At 32.6% G+C, this 9138-nt stretch overlaps 1 protein-coding gene across 1 annotated transcript in view; it reads right to left on the bottom strand.

Moving 5' to 3' along the window:
- The window catches only part of NAV3 (neuron navigator 3), a 688714-nt gene that overhangs the window by 46965 nt on the left and 632611 nt on the right, over positions 1-9138 (bottom strand). Inside the window, 2 exon segments of the mRNA XM_014585711.2 lie at positions 986-1107; positions 7888-7999. Of these exon segments, the coding sequence (XP_014441197.1) occupies positions 986-1107; positions 7888-7999 (234 nt within the window).

The raw sequence follows: 9138 nt of genomic DNA, 5'->3' as shown, positions 1-9138 counted from the left end.
GTGTGGAATTACAAATCAAGGGAATGAAGGCTGATCAGTATTTAAAAATATTACCTGCATAAACATTTTTTAAAAACAAAAAAATATTTATTTCATTATTTATAGAAAGCACTCCAGCAAACTTGTCTCATGGGTGGTACTTATTTAAAAGCTATCTTTGTTTCATGGTATTAAAAGAAATCTTTTACTTCATGGCTTTTTACCTGTTGCAGGGATGGTTTCTTCTTCTCAGTGTTTTTTTTTTTTTTTTTGTAATAGCTTAATTTAATATTATCATAAATTATGTCATCAGGAAAGTCATGATGCATTTTTGCATAGAAAACTATGTCATGATTTTCCGATGGCCTAATATTTCTAACAAACTTACGACACAGTTTTCTTAAAGTGGAATTTTGTATTTCTGCTATATTTTCCTGGCTACAAACAAACAAAAAAACAAGCAGTTGATTTGAGTGAAACTTTATTTACACTGTGTGCCCTGCTGGTTCTGGAGATGGGGTGAGCTGCAAGGTCTCTTTCTCTCTCTTTAGCAACTCCTATTCTCTGCCTGTTCTTTCAACACCACCATCACTAATACCACCACCATCTTCATCAACACCATCATTGTCATCATATTTTCTTCTTCATCTGCACCCCCACAATAAATCCCAGCTCTAAGCCATTTACTTACAAATGCCATCTTATGTTTCTTTATTCTAACTATAAAATCAGTTATCAAGTATCCTATTTTCACAGATGAGAAAATTCAAGTCCCTAAAAACACAAATAGCCCGACCTAGTTTTAGTCAAGATGCACACTCAGAATTAGTACGAACTTCAAAATGTATGCTTTTAAACACCATGCCACCCTCATCTTTGTGAGAAGTGCCATTGCGAAGCGCAAGTTACTTGAATGGGACCCTGTAGATGACTGCAGATCTTTAAAACTCCAAAAGAACAAGACTAACTCTTTACGCAGTTAATGAGAGGAATGACAATGGCTTACCCAGTTTTTCTTTTTCTTCTTCTTGGAGTCAGCATCATTACCACTGCCAATGCTGGAATGGCTTGTGGCACTGTTGATACTAGATACACTTTCAGAAGAATGCTGTCTTCTGATGCGGAGATCTGGCAACACAGAGAAGTATCACATTTGCTCACAATCTGGATAGATAACGTTTTCTAGGCTTTCTGAGAGAGAGAGTTCCCTAATAAAGGTCAACAAGGCTTTTGTACAGAACATTTCAGTACCATTTTGAATTTATAAATTTAATGAAATATAACTGTAGATTCTCTAATTAACTGAGTTTTCTATATTAAGATTCAATGGGAATCTCATATAAGTCTGTAGCACTCGTGGTTTAATAGGTTCTTTTCCAAAAATGAGATGCTATGCTAAGGATTTTTACTGAGTACCTGGATCTCCTTCCAAAATGATTTATTTTAAATGATTAGTTCCATGAAGTAAACAGAAACTCATAACAGGATAAGAATTAATTGTGCCTTTTTAGTATTTATGCAGTGACTCAAATTACCAAAGCCAAATACATTAAACTTTCCATTTCATTAGACTCATACCATGCTAAACCCAAAACAAACCGTGGAAGTTATATAAGCACATCATCTCACAGATGAGAAAATCAAAATGCAAAGAAGTTAAGTAACTTGACCAAGGTCAAAAAGCCAATGACAGAGTCTAAGTAGAATGAGTTTGTGAATTAAATAGAGAACATATTTAAGATAGTACAGTTGTCCAACATACCCTAGTTTCTGTACATGGCTTAGAATAGTAACACTAATTAAAAAAAAAGGAATAATAAAGCTTGCTTTTATTAAGTGCGTAATATGTCTCCGGTATACCTAATTTTATTTTAACCGCAAATTACTGAAGTGAGTTTAATTACTAAATATAATTTGCACATGGTCACACAGCTGAGAAATAGCGACTCCAACTTCAGACCTGGACTGATTCTAATCACTGTTGTACTACCTGCATGTAAATGGGTTTGTTATACTTATAAAAAAGAGGTAGTGCTTCTGTAGTAACTCAAATTATTTTGAAGAGAATATTACTTGATAATTTTGGGAAAGAATGTACTTAGTCCATCCAATCACTTTATAAGATTTATTTATGGTTATTAAAATGAAAACAAATTAAAATCTCATCTACTTACAATGAACTGATAATAAGTGTTAATGACACACTGAGAATTTATAAGATTTTTTTTTTTTTGAGAGGTTTTTGCTATGGGGCGCGTGTGCTTGTCGGAAGGACAGAGAGAGATGAAGAGACAGAAAGCAAGAAATCACCCCCCGTGGGATGGATGACTATGCTGTAATTCCTTCTCCTCCATTCTCCTCTCCGGATCTTGGGCACACAGGCACACGTGTCCAGCGTGTCCAGCCTGAGTTTATTTAAGCCACCAGATCCGGGACTCGAACCACAGTCGACTACATGGGAGTCCAGTGACATAGCCATTACGCCAACTGCTGGTCCCAGAATTCATAAGAATTTTTTAAAGTTCAATTTTGCTTTTAGGCTACTTCTAACAATATATTTAATTGGCATCAATACATATTAGCCAAGCAAAAAACTCAGTGGAACTTATAAGATGTCAAAAATTACTATAAATTCAAAAAGTTTTCATGGAGATAATAATATAAAATCAAGTATTTCCAGTTCACTGACTTATTGAATGATAAAAATCACCCATGGCAATGATATCATAACTGATTATTTTTAAAATATATAATAAATAATTATGTATATGTATATATGTCTAAAATAAAATATATACATAAAACACATGAATAAACACATCATCTATCTCTATATATATGTATATATCCTCATATATGTCTATATAAATATCAATAAGTACCCTAATATTTTTTATTAAGTAGTTATACTGACAATTTATAGCAGGAAAATGTTACTTGTCAGTATAATTTTCTTAGTTATTTTTAAAAATTATTATGACAATATTTGCTGTTTTTGCATGCCAAAAGTGTTACTAATCCTGAAACCTGAATTGAGTTATTTATGCTGTTTTAATTCAATAATAAAGGAACCAAATACTCCTTAAGCAACTAAAATGAAAGTTATATGAATAAAAATAGAAGAATATGTGTAGAAATCCATTTTTTTAAATTTCTCCTATAGTTGGCAATGAGCTTTTCAGAACAAGATGTTTTTTCTAATATTTCCTAGCTTTTTCCTAATAATTAACTTTCACCAATAGAGAAGATGTATAAATAAACTGTTAAAGTATTCAGAGCTTTTATTACATCTAGAATTAATAAATTGCATTTGACTTCTTTGATTAATCTCAAATTATAAAACAATAGGTGAAGTAAATAGGTCAAAAGTAGTTCTTGGAGGTATTAGTTATCTTCAGCTTTGACTGTATGTACCAATAAAGATTAGTAAAGGCATACTTCTAATAAGACTATAGAATGAAAAGGATGTACTTTACGTTTTTGTAACAATTCTATCTCATAAGTATTTGATTCAGTACATGGAGCATCAAAGAGCTCAGTAAATAAAGGATAAACAAATGAGTATCAACTATATGAATGAATGAAGAAGCCTATTCCCAAAGTGTAAATTTCGATTTTGTTCACTTACTCATTTTCCACTTCCCACCCTCTGCACTACCAGTGTCCCAAGTCAAGCTACATATATAATTTACCTGCTCTCCAACAGAGATTGATACTTTACTCATTCACCTTCAAACCATTCTACAAAAGTAGCTAAAGCTATTCTTTTAAAAGAAAAACTTCATTGTTCTCTAATATCATTCCATAGATTCTCATTTTAATAAGAATAGAAAAAAATTCTAACTCTCAAATACAGTTGAAAATTCATTAATAATCTGGTCAATACTTATCTGTCCAACCTTGTTCTACTTATTTGGTCATTATCTTCCTTGTATAAGTTCAATAAAGACACCAATGTATTTCTTACCTCAAGGCCCCTGTAGAATGCTCTATCCCCAATATTTGCAATATGACTTCATAATTATTCCTTATATACTGCTAATTTGGAATGGCCTTTCCTGACTATGCAATCTTTAGTAAATTCAGTGGGAACCTCCTTTTCTATGGCACCTTATCTTGTCCATATTAGAACGTATAAATATTTTTAGAAACCAGCAGTTAGAGTAATGGCTATGTCGCTGGACTCCCATGTACTCGACCGTGGTTCGTGTCTCGGACCTGGTGGCTTAAACTCATGCCGGGCGTGTGTGCGTGCGTGCCCAAGATCCCGAGATCTGTCTCTTTGGTGAGCGCACGCGCCCTATAGCATAAACCTCTCAAAAAAAAAAAATAGAACTTATATTTTTGTGTACCCATTCAGCTACCCAAATAATCACACACAATTATTTTCTGCTATCCCACCAGACTAGAAGCTTGATGACGACACAGACTGTGTCCATTTTGTTTACCTTTATACTCATTATCTTCCTAGGACCTTTTACAGAGTACGGCATGTAATAGGTAACCAATATGTAGCTGCTGAACAAATTTTTCAATTCAACACAACTATATTTTCCTACCATTATCTATAAAAATTATTTACTGTTGACAGCAACTTAATACGTATGCTATTGAACTATTCTTGGTAATTCCAAAGGAAAAACAATTCCTTGTTTACACGACTAATTTAAAAATAGAAGTACATTTATCTACTTTGAAAAGTACAAGTAGCCTTTTAACAGTTATGTTTGTTATATTATTATAAACATATATGATTTACCTTTGATAGTAGTGAATTACAAACCTCTTGAATACAGAGGCATTCTTTCTTATCTTTATATTTCAAGACCTAATAAAGTATATAGCAAGCACTTAAACATGTTTGTAAATGAATAAATCAATTTATTTTAGTAAAGACTGTTATTACTTTTTTTTGACTTTGTTAATAAATGTGATACATATGTTTACAGAACTAGGAAGCACACTAATAAATTGGTTAGTGATTTTTGCTAGTTTGACCTGTTTATAAAAGTATTACTTCATTCTAAATAGATAAGTTAAGATCATATGCTAAAAATGTATATAACATTAATATTTTAAACGTCGTAAAAATGAATTTCAATGTAACTTCAAGAATACAAATGTAATATAGGCTATAAAAGCACCTTAATAACCAATGGAAAGATACAATTCAAATATATTTATATCTTTTGATACAAATTTAAGGGACTAGTTGTTCCATGTAATATGAACAGTCAATATGATAAGAATCACTTTGTATTCTGATTTAATAGTGAGTTTTAACATTACAGAAATCTAATCTAAGTGTCCTGTATACATTCAGTCCTTTAGTCGTTTTTGTTCATTTTAAAACTTGGCAAATTATGTTTTAATATTTCTTAAATGATTTGAATTTAACTTTTATCATTTTGTTTATCACAGGCAACAGCCCTCCCACATTTCTGAGCAAAGGAATTTCTATTTTTTAATTCCGGTAGATAGATTAAGCCACCTGTTGCTTAAGATAAAAGGAATCCTTCCAGAAAGTTTCACTTCAGTGACTTGTGCTGTGTTAAAGAAAGGATTAAGCCTTTTTAAATCCCTTCTGGACCTATTTACAACATGAAGATTTAGAACATAAGCTGCTTTATTATAGCTCTAAGATAAGCTTTAAATATGCAGTAATTTTCCATGCAGCATATAAATCAACTCCCCCACATGGAAAGTTGCTAAATTCTTAACAGAAGTAGCCCCTAGAGAAATACTTTGTCCTTCGATTAAAGTACACCTTACTTTATATAATTGTTTTTCTAAACTTAAATTCAAGTACATATTTTAAATTACATTATTCTTTTCTATAAAATTTGAATAAGACCCTGTTAGGTATAAGACATTATCATAGGCACTAGGGTGAAAAAATATTAAATATATAAAAACTCCACCAAAAATCAGGAAAGGTAGACTTTAAATAAAGTTACTGAAAGTAAAATGCAAATTTTGGTAAAAGAAGTACAGCTATTTCCAGAAACATATCTCAGGAGCCTCATCCAGTTTAGGGGTGAAGGAGACATATTTCAGCTTACTTCTACAATGTCTCAAAAAATTTTATGCTGAACAAACAATGCATAAAAAATGTGAAAAATAAGAAACTCAGGATAGAATAAATATAGAATATATAACATAACAAAAGAACAAGAGATAAGGTCAACAAAAATATCTGGCACATACTTGGTCATCAATAAATATTTGTTGAATGAATGAAGCTGGCAAAGAGAGATTATGTCATGTCTAATAGTTTGTATTTCATCAGAAAGGAAATCAGATGCCTACGGATACACACTTCTAGACACCTGTTCTGGTGTGGAGTGGGATCAGATTAAGAGCAGAAGGCTACTTAGAAATTTGTGGTCGAAGTTCAGAGGAGAGATGATGGGTGATGATAGTAGGATGAGAGAAAACTGAACAGATGAAAGAGACAGTTAAGGGATGGGCTCCACAGAACTTGATAATGTACTGAATCAGGAGAGGAGGAGACATGCATGATATCTATCTTCCTGGCCATGTGGAAGGATAGCAATGTACTTTACTGGGACAAAGAGCACCAAAGGAGAAGCAGGTCTGAGGTAGAAGAACACATGTTCACCTTTAGAGATGTTAGGTGAAGGTGCCAAACAGATGTCCAAAGATATCCTACTGGAGGCTTTCCTTGGTAGCTGATGAATATCTAGATCTCTATTTCAAGACATGGGTATGGTCTGGATATATACACTTGATGGTTTTTAGCACATGAGCAATAATTATAACTACAGTACTAGATGCATCTATAGAATCTTAGGTAGCCTATAGACAATTGTAATGACAGAATTTAAGTGTAAGCTAGCTTAGCATATCATTATTCAAAATTAATAGATACAAAAGACTGAGCCAATAAAAGAAACTTTGAAAGGCATTTCAAAGGAAGAGAAAGAGAACCCACAATGATATTATAAACATTTTTTTAAAAAATGAGTATTTCAAAAAGAAGGGAATGGACATCAGAATTAAATGCAGTTGCCAAGTCTAATACAAATATTTTTAAATGCTTTACTGGATTTAGTGTTGTGTAAGTCACTACTGATCCTCCAGAAAATAGTATTAGTGAATGGTGGGAGGAGAAGTTAAACTCCAGTGGATATTTGACAGCTGAAAATATTAAAAGATTCTATAACCTGTTTCCTAGAAATTATGTGGAAATTGGAAAAGAGATGATAGAACATGCAGGATTTAGGGAGAGATTTTAATCTGGGAGAAAATTGAGTGTACGAAATGCTTTGGAAAGAATCAAGACATGAATAAATAGGACCGATGCAAATAAAAAAAAAAATGACATGACATCAATAATGACCATTTCTGCAGTGGCAAGCCAAGAGTTGGGGTGGTGGCAGAGAAGACCATCTTCATTATTTGGAATTGTTGGAGCATAGTTATAATAAAAAGCAGGCCAAATTCGAGTCCATTATCTTATTGTTAAATCAGCAATGGGAACTGTACCTTCTTATTGGCCCCACCCAGGAGAAGTTATTCCTCATGCCTTTTGCTTGGTATATCAACATATTAAGTTTCTATCCAGACCTCTATGAATATACTCACAACTAGATTGGTTTTGCTTCAAGTCAGATATGCATGCATTCACCAGTCATCGCATCCCCATCTTCACCAAATCAAGTAAAGAGAAATGAATGTGTGACTATAGCAGTAAGTTCCTTGAGGTTGATGTAAAAATGATTTGATAATGAAAACTACTGTTCTCAAATATTGGGATTCTGATCACATTAATATCAACTTGCTCATTATATGGTCATGCCACTGAGCAAACGTAGCTTTAATAAAAGAATAAACAAATAGATGTCTATTGTATGTGGATGAAAATAGAAATGTTTCTTAATATACCTTTGGGAGGGTGGTCTGGACCATTCAGGGCTCCCTGAATGGCAGCCTGGGCAGCAGAGTTCTGGGCCTTCAGCATTTCAATGGTTTCTCTGAGTTCTATGAGTTCAGATTCCTGTGGAATAAATGAAGTTTAGAAAGGTTAATACCTTGAGAGAGAAATAGAATGTATTTATTCATAGTTCACTATTAAATTGGTTTGATTTTATGGAGTGCCAAAGTCCTCAGGGATTTGGTTACTTGTTATATCTCGAGTTAGAACTAACAATTTTTTTCTTAAAGGATTTAGTTTTTCTTTTAAAAATTATTTTCTATTCTTTCTTTCAAATGGAGGTGCCTAGAGCTTACTACTACAAAGTAAAGGAAGATATCAAATCATTCACATTAGATATCAAACTTAACAATCTTACCTATGATTACATTAGCTATTTAGATATCAAAATTATACTGTTGCATTGCACTTCATTTATAGTCAATGGGAAACTGACTTTTTGTCAAGTGAGTAATTTCAGATTTTTTCTGAAGTAGCTTGAACTTGGGTAATTGATTCTCTGCATTCAAGTGTCAAAGTTGGAACTCAATCCTGTTATATGTCATCATTTAAATTCTTCTGGCATATCAAAATAATCATAGATTCTGATATTTTTCATCTAATTAAATTCCTAGTATGGAGATCCAGAGACTCACCAAGCCAAAGCAACATAAAAATAGGGGAAAAGTGAGTAAGACTACAGTCCCCAAATAATAAATTATCTCAAAAAATCAGCTGACTATTCAAATTTTGATAAAGCTCATATTTTCTTTTTGAAAGAAAACACTATTAGGATGAACATAAAGCCTTTTTCAAATCATAATGATGATTTAATATATATATTCCATATCTTAAAATCATATAAAAATCATTGCATAAATTTGGTCATTCACAGTTTTGGTAAATAATTTTGCCTGAAATGACTCATTATGAGGAAGATAACCAAAATAAATAAAGAACAAAGAGAGAGGGAAAAGAAGGACAAAGAAACTGAGTGTTGTTTCTGCATAAGCGATATTTCCATTAGAAAGTCAATAACAAGGGATATTCTTTTGGTGGTGATGCAGCCTTAAAAATTAGATCCTGTCGACCTCTTCCAGGGAAAATTCCTCGGTAATATATTTGTCACTCATCATTTTCTCTAGCACTTTCAGCAGAAAGTCAAAGAATCTGACTTAGGTTCTTCACTCCATGGTGAAGAGTTTGTTCTTATTTAAGGCCTC

This window comes from Tupaia chinensis, unplaced genomic scaffold (assembly GCF_000334495.1).
Source record: "Tupaia chinensis unplaced genomic scaffold, TupChi_1.0 Scaffold000085_1, whole genome shotgun sequence".
Classification (NCBI taxonomy): domain Eukaryota; kingdom Metazoa; phylum Chordata; class Mammalia; order Scandentia; family Tupaiidae; genus Tupaia; species Tupaia belangeri.
The sequence above is the reverse complement of the archived record's forward strand: the minus strand, read 5'-3'. Positions and strand labels throughout refer to the sequence as shown.